Below are 22231 nucleotides of genomic sequence, written 5' to 3'. Positions count from 1 at the left end.
GTTGAGGTTTTAAAGATGTTTAAAAAGCAACACCCTTGGCCAAATGCTAGAAAATGGTCATTTTGCAAGTAATTGATTTTAACATCAAATAATGAGTAAAATATGCTTGCGCACTACTCGGCAAGATGTATAGTACATTTAGAGCGACTTTGGAGGTCAAAGGCAGTTTTGGGATGATATTAAACCCGCAATGAAAAAGAAATATATGATAGAAACCCACACTGTCTTCAGAGAGAAAGGAAAGAGAAAGAGCATTCAATAGAAGCTTAAATTTGATTCGAGACAGAGTCAGAGGCAAATTAGCGAGTTGCTTCTGGTATCGCAATTTTGAATTGGTAACAATATAATGCAGCTCTTGTATAGAAATGCAGGTTTTAAGCAGGAATGTTGAACTAAGAAGAGCATAATAAATACTGTTTTAGGCATTTTGTTTTGATTATCATCTTTTTTTTTTTGCGATTATCATCATCACATTCTTATGCCTTTGTTTGGGAAAACCTAAAATTCAGTTTTTTAATATAAATATCATGACCTTTTTGTTTGATTTTCTGTTGAAGAAAGCTTGATGGCCATTTCTTTATTTGGCAGTGACACATTGTTCTTCTTTATACAGCAATAAAAAATAGATTATCAAAATCAAAACTCTCAAGTCCGAAACAGGATTGGATTGGTTCGATAAGGCACGACTGATGTTGCGAATTTTCTCTTGTCTAAAAATGGCAAGAACAAAAACTAGTGAGATAGAACATGTGAACCAAAAAAGATTGTATACAAAAATAAGCTTTTTTTCTACTACTTTGTTGTCATGTCATTGATCTTGAGCACATGGCATAACTATGTTGATTATCTCTTGATATGTTTACAGCAGTTTTCCTTGGTCAATGTGATGTGTATTAATTATAAAGTTTGAAATGTAACTAGAATTAAAAGTCCGAAGTACCCAATTATCTTATAATGAGTCATTCGATAAGGTTAACTGGTTCCATTTATTATTTAGTTTGCCAAAAAATTTTCATCTTTTTTCTTCTTTTCTTTACTTTTTTTTTCAAAAGTTATTATTGCTACCCTACCCTTTATTTTTGTGTGTATACGCATCCCCTCGCTCTATCACTCTCTTTATTTAATTATTATCTCTTTAATTTTAAATTCCTGAAACCCTTGAAACCTCCCCTCTATTTATATTTGTTGTAAAGTGTACATTTTGAAAGATAAAATGTACGCTACCAGATTTTAATTACTTCCCACTTTTCAGCCCTTTTTTAAGTTAAAAAAAAAAAAGTTAAAAAAAGTTAAATTATTTTATAAGAAAAAAAGTTAAAATGGCCTACTTTTATATGTTTAATGGAAAGCACGTAGGAAACGACGTAGATTGAACTAGAAACAATATCACATACAATTTATATCAATATTATCAAGTCACAAACAAACAATTTAATGATCAACACTGAATCAACAACATCATCAACAACAATGAACTCTCTTGAACAAACATTATTCTTCCCCACTTTGGAAGACCCTTTGCTCTTCCATCAGCAACAGCAACAAAATCAGCAACAGATTCAGCCATTTTCTGAAGACAATTCTGTTGCTCTCTTTAATGATCTTTTTAAAGATCCCAACTCTATTGTAGACCAATTATTTAGCTCTGCTTACCAACAATCCTCTCCTGTATCCTCTCCTGGATCCTCTGCCTCTGAAACTCTCGATAGTCCCCCTACTGCTCTTTTGCAAGATGGTTTTCTCGGTGATTTCTTGAACTCTCCTACTTCTGATTTTACTTCTATGGATATGGCCTGTCAATTCGATCAATTGGTGCAAGATGTTTCATCTATTGCTTCCTCTTCTCCTGCAATGACTCCTGTTCCTCAACAATCCTCTCTTGTCATGAAAGCCAAGGATGAAATTGAAGAGCAAGGCTTAAAGCCTCGCCCATCCAAGAAGAACCACCTTCAAGGTCAATCTACTATGTCTATCAAGATTACTACACATAAATCTCAACGTCCTGCACGCAAGCTGGAATGTTTCAACTGCAAAGTAACCAAAACTCCTCTTTGGCGTAGAACACCTGATCGTCAACACTCACTCTGTAATGCCTGTGGCCTTTATTATAAGCAATACAATGCACACCGTCCTCTTCATATTAGAAACAAGACTCATACTATTCGTGCTCATCCTTATGCCTGCGAACGTGTTCTTCCCATGACCATTCACAAGACTGAACCTACTCCTACCACAACTATGACTACCACTACTACAACGACAAGTATTTTACCTGCTACAGTTACTACTGAAGCACCTTCTGAACAACAGTCCGTTGAGTCTGGTCAAGAATGTGCTAACTGCCATCAAACACAAACTCCTCTCTGGCGCAAGAATGAACGTGGTGAACCTGTCTGCAATGCCTGTGGTCTTTATGCCAAACTTCACCATCGTGACCGTCCTGCTGAGATGAGAAAGACAACCATCCAAAGACGTCGTCGTGATTGGAATGCTGAAGAACACGAAGATATTGAACCCGAACAAGACAAGCCCATGGCAGGCTTAGAGGATGAAGATACCCGCTTTGTTTCTCTTTTACTTCAGATGGACCGTACTCAAATGCATGGTTTTCTTGGTATGTTGGAACGTCGCTGTGACTTTCTCAAGACAATTCTTGGTGCTCCAGATGCATAAACAAACAAATAAAAAAATTTTTCCTCGATTTAAACTTTTTCGTTCCATCTTGTTCTATTCCAATGCAACTTGTCTAATTTGTTAAAATTGAACCAATAAATGGGTAAAGAATTCTTAATAGGGTGAATCTCGATTAAACAATTTGTGTACATCAACCTATGTAAGCTTAAAAATCATTTCTAGTGGCAAGTCTGGAACACTTTTTTTTCTTTTTTACATGACAATCATGTAAGATTGGTTCATTTTGTCTTTTGGAAATAGAAAGAAAAAAAAATTTTTTTTCATACATGCTGAATGTACCACACATTTAAACCAAACATCCCTCTTTTTGTTTTATTTCCTTCTTAAAAAAGTCAATCGAATCGAATAAAATAAAATTTTTCTTCTCATCCCTTCTATCTTTTTCTTATTTCTTTCTTTTTTTTTTATCCTTTTCTTTCTTTTTGCTTACTTTTCCGTTTATTTCTGTTTACTGTTTTGCAACAAATAAAACTACACAAATTTATTAAAAAGAAAAAAAGAAATGGATGATACTCTAACACGATATGAAGAGAGTCTGGAAGCATTAGAAAAACAAAGAGAAAGTCTTGAACTTGTTATGCGAAAAATGGGTGCTGAATGGGAAGAAAGGTATGCACTAAAGAAAAACTGTAGACTCCAAAACTTACCATTCTTTCTTATTTACAGTGGAGCTGGTATTGGGTGGATGGGCAATTTGACCTTGAATTCAAACTCCACCATGGCAGCATCTAATATAGTGGCAACTAGCACGAATCAGAACAAGAGTTTTTCCAGTGCATTACCAACACCCCTATTTCACTTGATTCAATCCTCGACTGCTGAACCTTCACATGATTACTTACAAACTTTGCTTAATGTCAACGAAGAAATTCTTGCTGAAAGCTTAGCTGCCTCTTCTTCACCGCCTACATTACTTATAGATGATACCCATGACAATCAACTACTACACCATCCTGTTATACAAAATGAAGTTTCCCCTCCCCCTCCTCCCCCATTGGCTATAATGTCTCCTCCTTTATCCAACCAGGGTGAACGTGCGCTATTATTAACCCCAACCCAATTGTTTACACCACCTATTACACCACCCGAAGAATAATACTATTGTAATAATATATAAAAAAGACGAGAATATAAAAAAATTTTTTGTACATATATATTTAGTATTACTAAACGTTTCTGATAAGTAGTTTCATAAAGATACACACACATGTTTATCTGTAATATAGTACACTAAGACTTTTAAAGTATTAATTTAGAGATCGACATGATTTTAGCTTGATTTTTCTCTCTTTTTTCGTTTTTTTTCACAAGCTAAAAAAATGGTATTTAAAAAGAATAAACCAGAATGTCACACCAAAATTCATTTAAGGTTTTTTAATGATCTGCGCGAAAAGAGAGAGATCAAGAACAGTATTTTATTGGATCATTCGGTTTATTAAGTGTAATGTGACAAGATCAATTCCAATCCTTTTAAGGCTAACATGAAAAAAATTTATATTATTTTATTTTACAACTCCACATTCAACATAAAAAGAATAATTTGGTTTTATGAATTCTGCTTTTTTATAACACATACGCTCTTTTTTTTTTTTTTCATAAATGAATCCTAATACAACAATAGCAACTGCTCCTGAAGTTCCCTCTACAAATATGAATTATTATGATCCAACAAGTAACAACACTAATACCACAGCTAATACCACAAACAATACTACTTATTATTCAGCATATCATTTGCAACAATCTTCTCCTTCATCGGATATGTCTTCTGCTGTTGTAGCTGCTGCTGCTGCTGCCGCTGCCGCTGCTGCTGGTCATTCATTACCTCCCTTATCGGATCTACTGCCTAATAATACAACAACGACAACAACAACAACAACAACATCACCTAAGCATCCTCTTGAAAAGCGTCCCGAAAATCCCAGTGAAAACTACATGTCTTCTCAAATGGCAACAGTCGTGCCTCCTCAACCTCAAGTAAACTATAGAAGGAATAGTGATTATAGAGCTGTGTACCATTCTGAACAACATGCACCAGAAAGTCATAGAAGAAGCTTTGTTTCTCCACAAAACATTGGTTATTTTGTATATCCTCCTCCTACCCATACTGTGACTCATTATCCACCTCCTTCTCTTCCCCCTAATTCTTCCTCTACTCATATTGTATCCTCTACTGATTTATCTAATTATCCTCCTTCGTATCATCGAGGCTCTATTTATCATCATTTGCCTTCACCTCCTACTTCTGTCATTGATGGAGTCCTTGTGACAAATGAACAGCAACAACAGCAACAACAGCAACAACAGCAACAACAGCAACAACAGCAACAAAATATGATGCATCATCATCATAATATGACACATCATAGTCAAAAAGTGTTTTCGTTTGTACCTTTGCCTGGATTGAATCAAAAAAAGAGGCCTAGAAGAAAGTTTCATGAAGTCGAAAGATTGTATCAATGTAATTTTCAAGACTGTACAAAAGCATATGGTACTCTTAACCATTTGAACGCTCATGTATCGATGCAAAGACATGTATGTGACAAACCCCACTTTTGAATATCTTATATTAATTGTTGATTTATAGGGCCCTAAAAGACAACCTTCAGAATTCAAAGAGTTGCGCAAGATGTGGAGAAAGCAGAAAAGAGATAACAAACAACGTTTCAATTCACTCAAGACACCTCCCTTGACTGATTCTACGCCCGTAGACTCTAATGATGATATTTTGAATCATTCAAACTCTGATTATATGCTTCCTCCCCCTCCTTCTTCCGGCTCATCTTTTATGCATCAACAACAAACTTACCCTACTAACACACATTGGATGCACCGTCCAAGTTACCCTCCTCCTTCTACTCATTTTATGCCTTCTGGATACTAATCCGAATTTTTTTTCCTCTTTCCTCTCTGCGCTTAAATAATGATTCTATGATTTTAATTTTAATGAACTTATTGTACATAATCTCCCCTCTTTTTTTTTTTAAATAGAAAACACAACTATATGGTCTTCGTAATAAAACTTATAAAATAATGCACGCAGTTTTCTTTTTTCATTTGCAGGATCCACGTGTTAATTCAAGGTGTTTAGACTCTAATTTTTCGATAAATAACAGGTACGACATTAAACTTAATCCTTGTATCTTCGTCTCTTCCGCCTCTTTTGTCATCTCCTTTTCTTGAATAACACAAACCAATAGAGGTTCAAATAAAAGGAAAAATTAAGATTAGGTAACAAGAGAGAATATTCTCTCGGGTATTCTTTGACATTTTACAAACACAGACTAAAAAAAATTTAAGGGCTTATTGTCGTCATTTTGAATGAAAAATGTAATTTAAAGTTAATGAGTTGTACACAAGGCGATTAATTAATTAATTATCTTTTGTTGCGGAGATACCAAGTAACCCATTGTTTTACTGCATAAAAAAACTCTCTCATTCTTCCTTCTTTTTTTATACAGTCGTCACAATAGATATGAACAAGAATATGCCGCTTACTCGAGTACCTTTAATGATGCACAGAAAAAAAATAAAGTTACATTAAAAAAGCCTTTTCTTTCTTGGATTTCTAAATTGGCAAACTTTTTGCCGTATCTCCTTCGTAGGTCAAATCTTCCGTACTTGTCATTTATTTGTACAACAAAATGATGAAAGAGAGAGAAAGTGAGAGTGAAAGAGGGAAAAGCAACAGCCTGACATATGTCACGTGACTGGCTCTGATCGCATAAAATTGTCAAATAGTTTAAATGAAAAAAAGTTGGTCCAAGCGTTATTTAATCAAAAAGCAAACCATATCTATCACTTAAATACTTTATTAATTTTTTTTCATGTTGAGATGCCCAAAAAAAAAAAGATATTAATCACAAAATCCTTCCCGAGACGGCCATCCAATTTTTAGGATGGGGGAGATACGCCCAAAACCGATTTAATTACCGCATTCATTTGCGTATTTGATTTTGTTGGGTTTTCTTTGTTTTATCAAAGCAATAGGAAAAGGGAGAAAAAAAAAACATTTGTTTATCTATTGATCTGCGAAAAAAATAATGTGAAGCGGTATTTTACTGTCAAAAAAAAAAGTCAGGGGGAGAAGGGGCGACAATATAAAATTGGGGGCAAAATTCAAGGTCACAATTATGCTTGAATAATCCCCATTAAAAAACTGGATCAAGTGGCTTGACAAGGCGGGAAAGAGAATGTAGTATGTGTCAAATGATTACCCGAGATATTATTGTGGCATTTTACGATTTCATTTCTGGCAAAATAAATATTTGTTATACAAAAAGATAAAGATGTAGAGTAATTGTTCTGCCAATCAATGGGTAGAAAAAACCAAAGACTTGAATTGGTAGCAATATATTTATTCTTTGATTAATACATATTTGCTTCTTTCTTTTTTCTTCCACATGATATCAAAAAAGAAAAGCAAAAGAGAGACACACAAGTTAGCTTAATGCACGGGGGTAGCTCAACAGTTATAGGCAACCCCAAAAGACATCAATCCCCAAAATCAATGAGAAGATTGAGAAAGAATTAAACCCTAAACACAAAACTTCCTTCATATCCTACCCTCTTGTTGGGGTACTGGCTGTGTTTCCGATATACTGATTGGCAGTCACTTGAAACCCAGCATCCATAGGAAAGCGCCAAAATGGCTTTTTTGAATAGCTTGGAAAGGTGGGGAAAGGGAAAGTCAAAGAAACAAAATTGTCTTTGATCAAGTTTTTTTTCTTTTTTTTTCTAATTTGTCTCTATTTTTCTTCTTCTTTTTTTAATTGTTATACATAATTCTTTAATCTGTGGGAGACGGACTAAAGTTATTTATTGTACATAGAGAGAGAAAAATTAAACATATACACTAACAAGCAAAGAAAGAAGTCGACGGATACCTATATTTATTTTTTTTTGGGAGAAACTACTATTTTAAACTTAATTTAACGCTTGTATATATACAAAACAATGGTTGATCACAAGAGTTTGCCAAGTCACTTTTTAGGTAATGTACATACATACAAATAAAGGGGAGGATTAAGGCTGACAACATGTAAGGTGGCAATTCTGTCGAAACTGCTACTCAAAGTCCTGTCAAGGAATTTGTTGAAGCACATGAAGGTCATACAGTCATTTCAAAGGTTTTGATTGCTAACAACGGTATGGCCGCTATGAAGGAAATCCGTTCAGTTAGAAAGTGGGCCTATGAAACCTTTGGTAACGAGCGCGCCATCGAATTTACAGTCATGGCTACACCTGAAGATTTGAAGGCCAATGCTGAATACATCCGTATGGCTGACAACTACGTTGAAGTTCCCGGTGGAACCAACAACAACAACTATGCTAACGTTGAACTTATTGTCGATGTTGCTGAAAGAACTGGTGTTCACGCCGTTTGGGCTGGCTGGTAAGTAACAAAGAAAAAAATAAATATTTTGGATTCTAAATTCTATATTAGGGTCATGCTTCTGAAAACCCTCGTTTGCCTGAAATGCTTGCCAAATCCAAGCACAAGTGTTTGTTTATTGGTCCTCCTGCTTCTGCTATGAGATCTTTGGGTGACAAAATTTCATCTACCATTGTTGCACAACATGCTCAAGTCCCTACTATGGGTTGGAGTGGTGACAACATTACTGATGTTGTTGCTGATGCTTCAGGTCATGTCACTGTTCCTGATGAAGCTTATGCTAAGGCTTGTGTCAAGACTGCTGAGGAAGGTCTTGCTGCTGCCGAAAAGATTGGTTTTCCTGTCATGATCAAGGCCTCCGAAGGTGGTGGTGGTAAGGGTATCCGTATGGTTAAGGATAGCACCAACTTCACTCAACTCTTTGCTCAAGTCCAAGGTGAAATTCCTGGTTCTCCCATCTTCATCATGAAGCTCGCTGGTAACGCTCGTCACTTGGAAGTCCAATTGTTGGCCGATCAATACGGTAATGCCATCAGTTTGTTTGGTCGTGATTGTTCCGTTCAACGTCGTCACCAAAAGATTATTGAAGAAGCTCCTGTTACTATCGCCAAGCCCGATATCTTTGAACAAATGGAAAAGGCTGCTGTCAGACTTGGTAAATTGGTCGGCTATGTTTCTGCTGGTACTGTCGAATATCTTTACAGTCACCACGATGATCAATTTTACTTCTTGGAACTTAACCCTAGACTTCAAGTCGAGCATCCTACTACTGAAATGGTCTCTGGTGTTAACTTGCCTGCTGCCCAACTTCAAATTGCTATGGGTATTCCTCTTCACCGTATCCGTGACATTCGTGTTCTCTATGGCGTTGAACACAACAGTGCTTCTGAAATCGATTTCAACTTTGAACACCCTACTTCTCTTACCAGCCATCGTCGTCCTACTCCCAAGGGTCACGTCATTGCTTGTCGTATCACTGCTGAAAACCCTGATGCTGGTTTCAAGCCTTCTTCTGGTATCATGCAAGAACTTAACTTCAGATCCAGCACAAACGTCTGGGGTTATTTCTCTGTTGTCTCTGCTGGTGGTTTGCACGAATATGCTGATTCTCAATTCGGTCACATTTTTGCTTATGGTGAAAACCGTCAAGCTGCCCGTAAGAACATGGTTATTGCACTTAAGGAACTTTCTATCCGTGGTGATTTCCGTACTACTGTTGAATACATCATTCGTTTGCTCGAAACTCCCGATTTCGAAGAAAACACCATCAACACTGGTTGGTTGGATATGTTGATCTCCAAGAAGTTGACTGCTGAACGTCCCGACACTATGTTGGCTGTTTTCTGTGGTGCTGCTACTAAGGCTCATGCTGCTGCTTTAGAATGCTTCCAACAATACAAGCAATCTCTTGAAAAGGGTCAAGTGCCCAGTAAGGGTACTCTCAAGACTGTCTTCACTGTTGATTTCATCTATGAAGAAGTCCGTTACAACTTCACTGTCACTCTTTCTGCTCCTGGTTTGTACACCTTGTACCTCAACGGTAGCAAGACTCAAGTTGGTATTCGTGATTTGTCTGACGGTGGTCTTTTGATCTCTATTGATGGCAAATCTCACACTACCTACTCTCGTGATGAAGTTCAAGCTACTCGTTTGATGATTGACGGTAAGACCTGTCTTTTGGAAAAGGAAAGCGATCCCACTCAATTGAGAAGTCCTTCTCCTGGTAAACTTGTTAACTTGCTTGTTGAAAATGGTGATCACTTGAAGGCTGGTGATGCTTATGCTGAAATTGAGGTAAAGTAAAAAAAAAAAAATCAACAGAGTATTAAAAGAGAGTTATGTTTAGGTCATGAAAATGTACATGCCTTTGGTTGCTACTGAAGATGGTCATGTTCAATTCATCAAGCAAGCTGGTGCTACTCTTGAAGCTGGTGATATCATCGGTATTTTGTCTCTTGATGATCCTAGCCGTGTCAAGCATGCCCTTCCCTTCAGCGGTACTGTCCCTGCTTTTGGTCCTCCTCACATCATTGGTGACAAGCCTGCTCAACGCTACAATGCCACTAAGCACACTCTTGAACATATTCTCCAAGGTTATGATAACCAAGCTCTTGTTCAAACTGTTGTTAAGGACTTTGCTGATATCTTGAACGACCCTGAATTGCCTTACTCTGAATTGAGTGCCGTTTTGTCTGTCTTGTCTGGTCGTATTCCTCAACGTCTGGAAGCTTCCATCCACAAGTTGTTTGATGAATCCAAGGCTGCTCAACGTGAATTCCCTGCTGTTGAATTCCTCAAGTTGATTGAAGACTTTGCTCGTGAAAACGTTACTCTTCAATCTGAAGCTACTGCCTTGAAGAATGCTGTTGCTCCCTTGGTCAGCATTTTCGAACGTTACAGAAATGGTTTGAAGGAACACGCTTACAGCAACTACGTTCAATTGATGGAACAATACTACGATGTCGAAATCATGTTCAGTCAACAACGTGATGAAGAAGTCATTTTGTCTCTCAGAGATCAAAACAAGGATAATTTGGATAAGGTTTTGGAAGTTGTTTTGTCTCACGCCAAGGTCAACATCAAGAACAACCTTATTCTCATGTTGCTTGAAATTATTAACCCTGTTGCTACCGGTAATGCTCTTGATAAGTACTTCACTCCCATTTTGAAGCGTTTGTCTGAAATTGAAAGCCGTGGTACTCAAAATGTTACCCTCAAAGCTCGTGAACTTTTAATTCTTTGTCAATTGCCTTCTTATGAAGAACGTCAAGCTCAAATGTATCAAATCCTTAAGAGCTCTGTTACCGAATCTGTCTATGGTGGTGGTACTGAATACCGTACTCCTAGCTACGATGCTTTCAAGGACCTCATTGATACCAAATTCAATGTCTTCGATGTCCTGCCTCACTTCTTCTATGATGCTGATCCTTATATTGCTTTGGCTGCTATTGAAGTCTACTGCCGTCGTTCTTACCATGCTTACAAGATCTTGGATGTTGCCTACAACCTCGAACACAAGCCTTATGTTGTTGCCTGGAAGTTCTTGCTCCAAACTGCTGCTACTAGCATTGATCCTAACAAGCGTATTGCTTCTTACTCCGATCTTACTTTCTTGCTCAACAAGACTGAAGAAGAGCCTGTTCGTACTGGTGCCATGACTGCCTGTAACTCTTTGGAAGATCTTGAAGCTGAATTGCCTCGTATCTTGACTGCTTTCGAAGAAGAACCCCTTCCTCCTATGTTGCAACGCAATGCTCCTCCTAAGGAAACTCGTATGGAAAACATTCTCAACATTGCTATCCGTGCTGATGACACTTTGGATGATGCTGCTTTCAGAACCAAGATCTCTGATGTAATCGCTTCTCATGCTGATGCTTTCCGTCAAGCTCATCTTCGTCGTATCTCTGTTGTTGTCTGCCGTGACAACCAATGGCCCGATTACTACACTTTCCGTGAACGTGAAAACTACCAAGAAGATCAAACCATCCGTCACATTGAACCTGCTATGGCATACCAACTTGAATTGGCTCGTCTTTCTAACTTTGACATCAAGCCTTGTTTCATTGAAAACAGACAAATGCATGTCTACTATGCTGTTGCCAAGGAAAACCCCTCTGACTGCCGCTTCTTCATTCGTGCCTTGGTTCGTCCTGGTCGTGTCAAGAGTTCTATGCGTACTGCTGATTACTTGATCTCTGAAAGTGATCGTCTTTTGACTGATATTCTTGATACTCTTGAAATTGTCAGCCACGAATACAAGAACTCTGACTGTAACCACTTGTTCATCAATTTCATTCCTACTTTTGCTATTGAAGCTGAAGATGTTGAGCATGCTTTGAAGGACTTTGTTGACCGTCACGGTAAGCGTCTTTGGAAGCTTCGTGTCACTGGTGCTGAAATCCGTTTCAATGTCCAATCCAAGAGACCTGATGCTCCTATTATTCCTATGCGTTTCACTGTTGACAACGTTTCTGGTTTTATCTTGAAGGTCGAGGTTTATCAAGAAGTCAAGACCGAAAAGAACGGATGGGTTCTTAAGTCTGTCAACAAGATTCCTGGTGCTATGCACATGCAACCTTTGTCTACTCCTTATCCTACCAAGGAATGGCTTCAACCTCGTCGTTACAAGGCTCATTTGATGGGTACTACCTATGTCTACGATTTCCCCGAACTCTTCCGTCAAGCTGTTCAGAACCAATGGAACCAAGCTATCAAGCACGATTCTTCCTTGAAACAACCTAGCCATTTAGTTGAAGCCAAGGAATTAGTCCTTGATGAAGACGATGTCCTTCAAAAGATTGACCGTGCTCCTGGTACCAACACTGTTGGTATGGTTGCTTGGCTCATGACTATTCGTACTCCCGAATATCCTAGTGGTCGTCGTATCATTGCTATTGCTAACGACATCACTTTCAAGATTGGTTCCTTCGGTGTTGCTGAAGACCAAGTCTTCTACAAGGCCTCTGAGCTTGCTCGTTCTCTCGGTATTCCTCGTGTCTACTTGTCTGCCAACTCTGGTGCTCGTATTGGCCTTGCTGAAGAACTCATCGGTCAATTCAAGGCTGCTTGGAAGAACCCTGCTGACCCTACTGCTGGTTTCAACTACCTCTACTTGACTCCTGCTGACTACGATGCTCTTGTTCAACAAGGTGATGCCAAGAGTGTTCTTGTTGAAGAGATCCAAGATGAAGGTGAAACTCGTCTCCGTATCACTGATGTGATTGGTCACACTGATGGTCTTGGTGTTGAAAACTTGAAGGGTTCTGGTCTCATTGCCGGAGCTACTTCTCGTGCTTACGATGACATCTTCACCATCACCCTTGTCACTTGTCGTTCCGTTGGTATTGGTGCTTATCTTGTCCGCCTTGGTCAACGTACTGTTCAAAACGAAGGTCAACCTATCATCTTGACTGGTGCTCCTGCCTTGAACAAGGTACTTGGTCGTGAAGTCTACACTTCCAACTTGCAATTGGGTGGTACTCAAATCATGTACAAGAACGGTGTCTCTCACTTGACTGCCGAAAATGACTTTGAAGGTATTGGTAAGATCATTCAATGGCTTTCTTTTGTTCCTGAAGTCCGTAACGGCCCTGTCACTATGCGTATGGGTGTTGATCCCGTCGATCGTGACATTGAATACATGCCTCCTAAGGGTCCTTCTGATCCTCGTTTCTTCTTGGCTGGTAAGAATGACGAAAACGGCAAGTGGTTGAGTGGTTTCTTCGATCAAGACTCATTTATTGAAACCTTGAGTGGTTGGGCTCGTACTGTTGTTGTTGGTCGTGCTCGTTTGGGTGGTATTCCTATGGGTGTTGTCTCCGTCGAAACTCGTACTGTTGAAAACATTGTACCTGCTGATCCTGCCAACTCTGATTCTACTGAACAAGTTTTCATGGAAGCTGGTGGTGTCTGGTTCCCCAACTCTGCCTACAAGACTGCTCAAGCTATTAATGATTTCAACAAGGGTGAACAATTGCCTTTGATGATCTTTGCCAACTGGCGTGGTTTCTCTGGTGGTCAACGTGACATGTACAACGAAGTTCTCAAGTATGGTGCCAAGATTGTCGATGCTTTGAGCAACTACAAGCAACCCGTTTTTGTTTACATTATTCCTAATGGTGAACTTCGTGGTGGTGCCTGGGTCGTTGTTGATCCTACCATCAACAAGGATATGATGGAAATGTACGCCGATACTCATGCTCGTGGTGGTGTCTTGGAACCTGAAGGTATTGTTGAAATCAAGTACCGTAAGCCTGCTTTGCTTGCTACTATGGAGCGTCTTGATGAAACCTATGCTTCATTGAAGAAGCAATTGGCTGAAGAAGGCAAGACTGAAGAAGAAAAAGCTACTCTCAAGACTCAACTTGAAGCTCGTGAACAAGAACTCTTGCCTGTATACCAACAAATCTCTATCCAATTCGCTGATCTCCATGATCGTTCTGGTCGTATGAAGGCTAAGGGTGTTATTCGTAAGGCTCTTGACTGGCGTCGTGCTCGTCAATACTTCTACTGGCGTGTCCGTCGTCGTCTCTGTGAAGAATACACTTTCCGCAAGATTACCACTGCCACTAACTCTACTATGAGCCGTGAACAAATGGTTACTCTTGTCAAGCAATGGTTCACTAACGATAACGAATCTGTTGACTTTGATGATGCTGATGAAATTGTTGCCGAATGGTTCGATAAGCGTGCTAGTGTAATTGAACAACGTATCACTAAGATCAAGAGCGACTCTCTCAAGCAACAAGTCACTTCTCTCGGTGCTGTTGACCAAGAAGCTGTCATTGAAGGTTTCAGCGAATTATTAGAAAACTTGAGTCAAGATGCTCGTGCAGAAATCTTGCGCAAACTTAACTCTCGCTTCTAAATACTTTAAAAATCGGTTTTCATCTCTCCCAATGAAGACCTTTTTTTAATTATTATTTAAATTAATATGTAAAACAAAAAACTTTATTGTTGTTATTTCTCCCTCTTTATATATATATATATATACATACACAAGTAATAAATGATCATTTTTTCAAGTAGACTTGATTTGCATTATTCAGTGTCACAGGATTAGTACATATTGATTGGTTATCGCTCATTTAAAGTGACTTTGTCAAGCACCAAGTAGAAAGCCCTGGAAAAAAAAGTTTCTCTTTTTCTTTTCTTTTCTTTTACTTGTAATATGTTTCAAAAGATTGTCAACTTCTGGTTCTCTAGCTTCATTACTGAACGTCTCTTGGCAAGCCCATTGTTCAACCGCATGGCTGCAAAGACACACCAACATGTCTCTACTATCACTGAAAAAGGTAAAGTATAATCCATGAAGACAATAGCCGATCATTAAACCTTTTTATTAGGTACCAAGACTGGTGGTGACTTTATGAAGGCATTCAGAGAAAACCTCGAAAAGGAAGCAAGAAAGAATGCTGGTAAATAAGTTGCTTGCAACTTTTTTTCTACTTGCTGCGAAACCATTCATTATTTATACATATACACAATCAACATATACACACATCTTCTAATCATACAGTAAACTTGTTTCTTTTTATCTTTATTCCATTGGGATTGTCTATTACAATTGTATGTATGAGAGTGTGTAAACAAGAGGGTATTGGGAGAGTATGATACAAATACAAGAAAAAGGGGTTTATACAATGTTTTCTGGGTTAATGGCTGTGGGTTCGGAAGTAATGATTTTTTCCATCTTGCGAGCCTTATTAAAATCAGATAGTGCTCGAAGTATAATAAACCAGCCAATAAACATCATAATGTATGCGATGATCTTGGCTTGAGTAGCATCTTGGCCTACAGTCTCATGGCCTTCTCCATCGTAATCAAAATCTTCATCTAATGTTCCTCCTGTAATAAGTCAATACATGTCACTTGTTAAATCAAGAGACTTACTGCTGCGAACATAAAATCCATATTGGATCAATGAGATGCCCAATCCTGCACGAGCACCATCCTAAACAAATTTATCAGTATATCAAAACAACATAGACTATTCTTACCTTGGCTGCATGTGTTGTATGCAATAAATAAGTGAGCATAAACCCCACTAATTGAAAACTGGCCGAAACTATGCAATGTTAAAGATCGTTATTAAGACATATAGTCTTACCCATTAGATTCCACATAAAACTGAATATGCTTCCTACTGGCAATCCTTCTACCAAAATTATGTCACCCATACCAACAGGTGCTATAACAGTTGTCTGCCAATAAGGTGGTGTTGCGTCAGCTGAAGCTTCTTCGTAAGACTAAAAGAAAAATGAATACGCTAATCGATGAGTAATGTGACATGCTTACGGGCGGTATTTCTTCTAATTTCGTATCAGATTCAGGTTTGGCTGCCATGTTTGAAAACACACCGTCTGTAGAATGCTGTTGAACTGTAGAAGTAGAAGAACGTTGTTCTGCATTATGCGGAAGTAATTGATGATATTCTGTTTGTGGCTGGATATTATCCTGCTCGTCTTCTGAAATGTCAAAGGTGTCTTCCAAATCAGTTCGGCGTTGAGTGCTTGGTGGTCTATCAAGTTGCTCCTCATGATTATCGAGAGGAACCTTGTCATGGTTAGAACAAGTTATATCTTAGCCTTTATCATACCTGTTCATAACCTCGGTTGCTAACCATATTTTTTTTTTTGGTTGTAATAAAGAGAAAGATAAAGAAAAAAGAAAAAAAAGGGAATAAAGGTTTATTTAATTACAGTCTTTTAACCTGCGATTGAGGCGTGGTTTAAATTTTTTTAAACAATTGCATCTTATCTTGATTTGAGTTCTTTATTGATAAATACAAAGTAATTTAGTTATATACAACAGTTTCTGTAATGCCTTTGAAAGTATGACGCCCAGATATCATCCAGAAAAAGATAGAAAACAACATAACACCACCAATCATAACTGAAGCCCAATTCATAGTCTCAGGTGTAACAGGGTAAGTAGAAGGAATACAGAGAATGACGCCAAAAAAGACGACCCAAACAACGCTAATGAAATTTAAAGGGAGACCTAATTTACCCAAATGAAAAGGGCCCTTAGGCATATCGTTACGCACCCAGATCAAACGGCACAACAATGGGAGACCATAGGATACATTAACAGAAATGACAGCTGCACTCATAATGGCTTGCCAATATACAGTGGATCCAAATGACGGAAGAATGACAAGAACACAAATAACAAGTTGAACAATTAAACAATTGACTGGAATATTACGATCACCTGAAATCTTGTACAGAAATCTAGAGCAAGGTAAAATGCCATCACGCGCTAGACTCCAGGCAAAAGTAGCAGCAGCAAGTATGGAGTTGCAGAGTGAGCCCATTTGAGCCACAAACAGAATAAACAAAAAGAAAGCTGTCACTGAGGGATTATTTGTTGCATGCAAAAAGAAGGTAGCAATAGGCATATCTGAAGCTAGTAATTCATCAACATCTTGAATTGAGAATAATGTGGAAACAATCAAGACCAGGCCTTGAACAAAAGCGCTAATTACACATATAATAATACCTCGAGGAGCAGTGGTAGCAGCATTTTGAGTGCCTTCTACAATTTGTGCACCACATTCATAACCAATCTGTTGACATGAGTAAAGACTTCTTGCTCTATTTTTTCGTTTTGTTTACCTGAGCCCAACCAGCCGAAAGAAGGCCGATCAAAAATGCCATGCTGTTATTTTCGTATCCTGTCGTGTTTTGAAACTCTGTGAATACCCAACGAGCACTTTTATGAGTAGGTGCCATGGCTGGAACTGCAACAATCACAACGATAGATCCAATAAGTACCCAAACAACTATAACTGGGTGAGTGTTTTTTATTGACTTGCGTTTCAGTACTTACCCATGAACTTGTTTAAATAAGCACTGTATCGAAGACCCAACATGTTGTACAAAGTTCCTGCAACAATTAAACCAATGTAAAGACCGACAGAAGGACCTTGTGAATCAATTTGGGTCACATTCAACACATTGGCCATGCCATAAATAAACTCAGCTCCTGTCCAAGCTAAAGTGATTACGACAGCAATAAGGCCAGTGAGGTATGCATAGCCTGTGATCCATGCCATGACTGTAAGGTATTTTAGCAACAGTCTTCATGATTTGGTAACTTACAGGGTCCCCATTCTTTACTACTTAACATCAGTGACCAACTATATACACCACCAGCCAGAGGATAGGCTGAAATAACTTCAGACATTGAGAGTGCGATACACCACACAAGAGGAGAAACAACAAGCCAAGCATAAAAGAGAGAAGAAGGTCCGCCTGCACTTAGACACGGTCCAAATGAGACTAACCAACTTGGTAAGACAGCCATGGTTGAGAATGCAAATCCAGATTGTACAAACAGACTGATCTCACGTTTGAATTCTTGTTTATATCCCAGATCTTGTAATCGTTGCGCGTCAGCATCAAGATTGTTTGATTCTACATGCTGAATCTCGAGTTTCTTTACAGATACCTAATTGAATCATGTTAATTGCTATTCGCTTAAACAGACTCTATCAAACTAACATCGCTCATTGCTTATAAAGAAACGAAAAAGAAATAAAAAGTGCAAATTGTGCATTGATATTTATACTAACAGCTCTGCATGATTGACGTACAAGGGAAACTATCAACCGAACTTTGTTCTCTGATAAGACTGAACTGATCTAAGGTCATGTGCCTATCTTTTTCCTAGTTCTGTCATTTCGTATAACGCATGATGACAAATAATCTTGTTGTTTAAAGAACACACCTGTGAATATTTTTATTCTCAAACTTAGTATGGTGTTTTTGAATACCGGTGATAATGCGTGCAACTCTACACGAGAATCACGGTAAGTCATTATCTTAAAAAGAAACAAATTTTATATATGAGGAAACCATAGAACAGAAACTCCATATATGGTGTCTAAGAGAGAAAGAGAATGATCAATATAAGAGAGTTAAAATATTATCACACTAGAAGAGAAATAAAAAACTTATAGCAGTAATCTTTTCTCACATACAAACCTTATTTTCTAGATAAAAGCTATCAAACAATATATATTATGGTTAATTAATGCCATTGTAACTCTCATCTCTATCTTTGGAATTTATGATAAAAGATAATACTAAGCATTTTCAAATGGCTATAATCTTTGCTCAACAACCAGGAAACGAAGAGGTATAAGTAAAAGACAAACTATTTTTAAATTTACTCATGCTCAAGACCAAAGAAGAATAAAGAAAAGACTTTTGCAAGGGAAGATTTTACTTTTTCTACAAAGAAAATAAACAAGATGCAGTGCTCTTGTTATCTCAAGTCTTAAAGCAACAATAAACAACAAAGTGGATAAACGAAAAAAAAAAATGGACTATAATGCACTACGCTTCTGCATCATTAAACGTATCTTGCTTTAGACCATGAAAGCCTAATATTATGATCAGTTCATCAGGTCCAAATTTCATGTGTTTTACCTTCAAACTGTAAAGTGCTATTAAAATACTTTCAAAGCCTTCAAGTTCTGATCGCTCTGTTGGCAAGAAAATGTCCTGCACAGCAGAGACAACATTGACTTCTTCGTGCTTTTTCATATAGTAATCATGGTCTTTTGTACCTTTTTCTGGAGTACATGACATATTTCAATGCACATTTTTCTAAAAATATCAATGATTCGAATTTCTGTAGCATATTGAAAGACATAATTCCAAGTCTGCCTTTAAGTGACAGATCTTCTTTATCAATTCTTTGATCTCTCATATAAAGAAAATATTCTTTAAAAAGCGTAAATTTATTGATTTTGATCACATTTTATTGTTAATCATCACACAAAAAAAAACCTGTGTTTTATGAATTGTTCATCAGTAGAACAAAATAAAAAGAATTGGCGTACTTCAAAGCTTGTTGAATTACTTGAATTCACTGTCATTCCAGATTGATATGTTTATGTGAGAATTCATCGACATTAATCATATCTACCATCTTTATTCAGCCTTCTAGGAGTATATATTAACGTAAAATTCTTTCAAGATAGCTTCTCGTTAGTATAAAGTTTGGATTTTAACTCTTACTGCGACAAACTAGATGTATAATTTTCGTGTTTCGGCTAAACTATATTTGATGATCAATAGATTGAGTACTTGATTGAAGCTGATCAGTCTATAGGTGTAGATTAAGGCATCGGTGTAAGGCTAAAATCTCTTTATTGTTCGCAGACGATCGCGTAATATTGTATCAGATTGTTACTAATATGTATCTCCTGCTTTTCTTGACTAAGAGATGCTATGGTTTACAAAGAAAAGTGCTGTTTATTAGTGATAGTAGTAGAATTTAGTATTGGTCGTTTACAAATAACGGATAATGTATATTATAAAGCAATATTATTCGTCCGAGTTCTCAACAGGTCCTTTGTAGTTTTTGCGACCAGAGACAAGCCAAAACAAGATGGAAAGATTTAGCACACCTACAATCATGACAGAGGCCCAATTCATGGTTCCGGGCGTAACAGGCGATACTGAAGGAATGCAGAGTATAACGCTAAAAAATGAAATCCAAATAATACTGATGATATTCAATGGCAAGCTGCATTTACCAAGGCTAAAAGGACCTTTAGGCATGTCATTCCGAACCCACAAAAGGCGGCTTAACAATGGTAGACCGTAAGATGCATTAATTGAAATAACGGATGTACTCATAATGGCTTGCCAATAAACACCTGAGCCAAACGACTATGATTTAAAAGAAAAAAGTTTAGTATATATATGTATATTCATGCCTTGCATAATACTTACAGGCATAATGATGGCAATGGAAATAATAAGCTGAAAAATCAAGGCACGACCAGGCACCTTGGTCTTTTCATTTAACTGATAAAAGGTCTTGGAGAAAGGAAGACAGCCATCTCGAGAAAGAGCCCAGATGATATGCACTGTGGCTAAAATGGAGTTACAAAGAGAGCCAAACTGAGCAAGAACCATGATCGCCAAGAAAAATGTGGTCAATCTAGCATTAGTAGCTTGCAAAAAGAAAGTAGCAACCGGCATACTAGACTCGAACAAAGCCTCTACGTCTTGAATTGAAAACAATGTGATCAAAATAATAGCGAAACCTTGAACAATGGCACTTATCACACAGACAATAATGCCACGAGGTGCTGTAATATCAGCTTTTTTTGTGCCTTCAACAATCTGGACACCACATTCGTATCCAATCAGTGTCCAACCTGCTTGCTTTTTAGAAAAAGGGTCAGTAATAGCGCATTCCAAAGCTGATTGATTACCAATAAACCAAGCAAAAAGACAAGACCTTGATTTGTGTAGCCTGTAGTATTTGTGAATTCAGTAAACACCCATTTAGCGGAATTATGCTTAGGGGCCATGGCAGGCACAGTACAAATAATAACGATAGTGCCAACGCCTACCCAGAACAAAAGAAACTTGTTCAAGTAAGCACTGAATCTTATGCCGAGAAAATTATATGCAGTGGCCAAGAAAAACACACAACAGTACAATCCCACATAAACGCCTTGAGATTCGATCTGTGTCTCATTTACTGTATTTGCAATACCAATAACGAATTCAGAGACAGACCAGGAGAGTGTAATATTGGCCGTGACTAAGCCAATCAAGTACAAGTACCCACCAATCCATGCCATGACTAGATCAATTAGTATATTACAACGTGCAGCTTTGATGCTTACATGGTCCCCATTCTTTGTTGCTCAATAGAAAACACCAAGAGTAAATACCACCTGCCAGCGGATAGGCAGAAACAACTTCGGCCATAGAAAGAGCAATACACATCACAAAAGGGGCTACAACAATCATGCCCCAGAACAAAGAAGACGGGCCACCAGAGCCGATGATAGGGCCAAAGCCTACCATCCAATTTGGCAAGACACCCATTGTAGTAAAGCAGAAACCAATTTGAGCCAACAGATTAATTTCTCGCTTGAATTCTTGTTTGTAGCCCAAATCTCTAAGTCTTTGAGCATCACAATCAAACTCGTTTGTTTCTACATGCTGTATGTCAGGAAGTTTTGATTTCTTTGTCTATCAATAAAGTCACTTGTTGAATTTAATTGTTATAGACGGTATTTACTGTAATACTATCCCGGTCTACCATCTTTATAAATTCAGGGCAAAAGAAGAAGAAAAAAGACAAGAGTGTATATCTTTTTATATCTACATACTATCATATATTGACAAAATAATCGTTATTTGAATCTATGCATAAACAATAAGCTGAAATTGATAGGGAAAATTTACGTAACAAAATTCCTCTATTTGTACATAAAAACTAGCTGGTGCAACGAAAGATGACTAAAATCATTACTTTAAAAGTACTTTGTGCTGGAAAGTATTGAAGTATGTTTTTCTTCTGCATAAAACAATACAAAGACCCTCTTGTTTTCTTGAAGATGATCAGCTATGAATTACATTTCGTCTAGGGCTCAATAAAAAAAATGTCCAGAGGTAGTCAATAGATAACAATTGGTTTGGTTATGTATTTAAACAAATCCTTTGTCTATTGACATTCTTTGTTAGCTCTCTTATCTAGAAATTTTGTGTGGTGTAACACTACTCAAGCGTATATCTAAAGAGTAAACAAAGCATATTGCAAGTTTCTCGTACAATATAATATAAGAAGCCTTCTCAAGTTCAGAAATATATCAAGCAACTT

General features: G+C 37.7%; 8 protein-coding genes across 8 annotated transcripts; 5 read left to right on the top strand and 3 right to left on the bottom strand.

The window, feature by feature from the left end:
• Nucleotides 1–1470: 1470 nt before the first annotated feature.
• Nucleotides 1471–2673, top strand: B0P05DRAFT_570546 (uncharacterized protein; the record flags this gene model as incomplete). The annotated part of the gene is made up of 1 exon (XM_051581318.1): nt 1471–2673. One exon carries the CDS (start codon nt 1471–1473, stop codon nt 2671–2673), a length of 1203 nt encoding a protein of 400 aa, XP_051436440.1.
• A 364-nt stretch (nt 2674–3037) lies between these two features.
• On the top strand, nt 3038–3974 carry B0P05DRAFT_536385 (uncharacterized protein). The gene is made up of 2 exons (XM_051577567.1): nt 3038–3303; nt 3361–3974. The coding sequence occupies exons 1-2, from the start codon at nt 3197–3199 to the stop codon at nt 3788–3790; spliced, it is 537 nt and encodes a 178-aa protein (XP_051436439.1). The 5' UTR covers nt 3038–3196; the 3' UTR covers nt 3791–3974.
• Nucleotides 3975–5049: 1075 nt separating this feature from the next.
• Nucleotides 5050–5578, top strand: B0P05DRAFT_467108 (uncharacterized protein; the record flags this gene model as incomplete). Its single annotated transcript, XM_051574366.1, has 2 exons — nt 5050–5229; nt 5282–5578. The coding sequence occupies 2 exons, from the start codon at nt 5050–5052 to the stop codon at nt 5576–5578; spliced, it is 477 nt and encodes a 158-aa protein (XP_051436438.1).
• Nucleotides 5579–7650: 2072 nt separating this feature from the next.
• Nucleotides 7651–14456, top strand: B0P05DRAFT_585921 (acetyl-CoA carboxylase; the record flags this gene model as incomplete). The annotated part of the gene is made up of 4 exons (XM_051582478.1): nt 7651–7687; nt 7741–8075; nt 8141–9883; nt 9936–14456. 4 exons carry the CDS (start codon nt 7651–7653, stop codon nt 14454–14456), a joined length of 6636 nt encoding a protein of 2211 aa, XP_051436437.1.
• A 303-nt stretch (nt 14457–14759) lies between these two features.
• B0P05DRAFT_466987 (uncharacterized protein) lies at nt 14760–15014 on the top strand (the record flags this gene model as incomplete). The annotated part of the gene is made up of 2 exons (XM_051574361.1): nt 14760–14883; nt 14935–15014. The coding sequence occupies 2 exons, from the start codon at nt 14760–14762 to the stop codon at nt 15012–15014; spliced, it is 204 nt and encodes a 67-aa protein (XP_051436436.1).
• A 96-nt stretch (nt 15015–15110) lies between these two features.
• Nucleotides 15111–16226, bottom strand: B0P05DRAFT_536375 (uncharacterized protein). The gene is made up of 6 exons (XM_051577566.1): nt 16188–16226; nt 15887–16144; nt 15699–15837; nt 15589–15656; nt 15482–15542; nt 15111–15436 (listed from the first exon to the last, which is right to left on the bottom strand). Exons 1-6 carry the CDS (start codon nt 16212–16214, stop codon nt 15225–15227), a joined length of 765 nt encoding a protein of 254 aa, XP_051436435.1. The 5' UTR covers nt 16215–16226; the 3' UTR covers nt 15111–15224.
• A 98-nt stretch (nt 16227–16324) lies between these two features.
• Nucleotides 16325–18117, bottom strand: B0P05DRAFT_536371 (amino acid/polyamine transporter I). Its single transcript, XM_051577565.1, has 4 exons — nt 18097–18117; nt 17423–18043; nt 17209–17375; nt 16325–17159 (listed from the first exon to the last, which is right to left on the bottom strand). Exons 2-4 carry the CDS (start codon nt 17646–17648, stop codon nt 16386–16388), a joined length of 1167 nt encoding a protein of 388 aa, XP_051436434.1. The 5' UTR covers nt 17649–18043; nt 18097–18117; the 3' UTR covers nt 16325–16385.
• Nucleotides 18118–19531: 1414 nt separating this feature from the next.
• B0P05DRAFT_536363 (amino acid/polyamine transporter I) lies at nt 19532–21743 on the bottom strand. Its single transcript, XM_051577564.1, has 5 exons — nt 21650–21743; nt 21249–21600; nt 20829–21205; nt 20341–20778; nt 19532–20277 (listed from the first exon to the last, which is right to left on the bottom strand). Exons 1-5 carry the CDS (start codon nt 21671–21673, stop codon nt 19930–19932), a joined length of 1539 nt encoding a protein of 512 aa, XP_051436433.1. The 5' UTR covers nt 21674–21743; the 3' UTR covers nt 19532–19929.
• Nucleotides 21744–22231: the final 488 nt, after the last annotated feature.

Source organism: Gilbertella persicaria (genome assembly GCF_025201335.1).
Source record: "Gilbertella persicaria strain CBS 190.32 chromosome Unknown B0P05scaffold_13, whole genome shotgun sequence".
Lineage (NCBI taxonomy): Eukaryota > Fungi > Mucoromycota > Mucoromycetes > Mucorales > Choanephoraceae > Gilbertella > Gilbertella persicaria.
Note: the sequence above shows the minus strand (reverse complement) of the source record. Positions and strands in the feature narration are given on the sequence as shown.

What these genes read in the sequence shown, in the direction of transcription:
- B0P05DRAFT_536371 (XM_051577565.1), bottom strand. Translation starts at nt 17,648, where the DNA reads ATGGCATGGATCACAGGCTATGCATACCTCACTGGCCTTATTGCTGTC. An exon ending in TTATTTAAACAAGTTCATGG is followed by an intron (nt 17,376 to 17,422) that starts GTAAGTACTGAA and finishes ACCCAGTTATAG; the next exon opens with TTGTTTGGGTACTTATTGGA. An exon ending in TTTCGGCTGGTTGGGCTCAG is followed by an intron (nt 17,160 to 17,208) that starts GTAAACAAAACG and finishes TCATGTCAACAG; the next exon opens with ATTGGTTATGAATGTGGTGC.
- B0P05DRAFT_536375 (XM_051577566.1), bottom strand. Translation starts at nt 16,214, where the DNA reads ATGGTTAGCAACCGAGGTTATGAACAG. An exon ending in AATTAGAAGAAATACCGCCC is followed by an intron (nt 15,838 to 15,886) that starts GTAAGCATGTCA and finishes TTTTTCTTTTAG; the next exon opens with TCTTACGAAGAAGCTTCAGC. An exon ending in TGGATTTTATGTTCGCAGCA is followed by an intron (nt 15,437 to 15,481) that starts GTAAGTCTCTTG and finishes GACTTATTACAG; the next exon opens with GAGGAACATTAGATGAAGAT.
- B0P05DRAFT_536363 (XM_051577564.1), bottom strand. Translation starts at nt 21,673, where the DNA reads ATGGTAGACCGGGATAGTATTACA. An exon ending in TAGACCGGGATAGTATTACA is followed by an intron (nt 21,601 to 21,649) that starts GTAAATACCGTC and finishes CTTTATTGATAG; the next exon opens with ACAAAGAAATCAAAACTTCC. An exon ending in TCTTTTTGCTTGGTTTATTG is followed by an intron (nt 20,779 to 20,828) that starts GTAATCAATCAG and finishes TTTTCTAAAAAG; the next exon opens with CAAGCAGGTTGGACACTGAT.
- B0P05DRAFT_536385 (XM_051577567.1), top strand. Translation starts at nt 3,197, where the DNA reads ATGGATGATACTCTAACACGATATGAAGAGAGTCTGGAAGCATTAGAA. An exon ending in GGTGCTGAATGGGAAGAAAG is followed by an intron (nt 3,304 to 3,360) that starts GTATGCACTAAA and finishes TCTTATTTACAG; the next exon opens with TGGAGCTGGTATTGGGTGGA.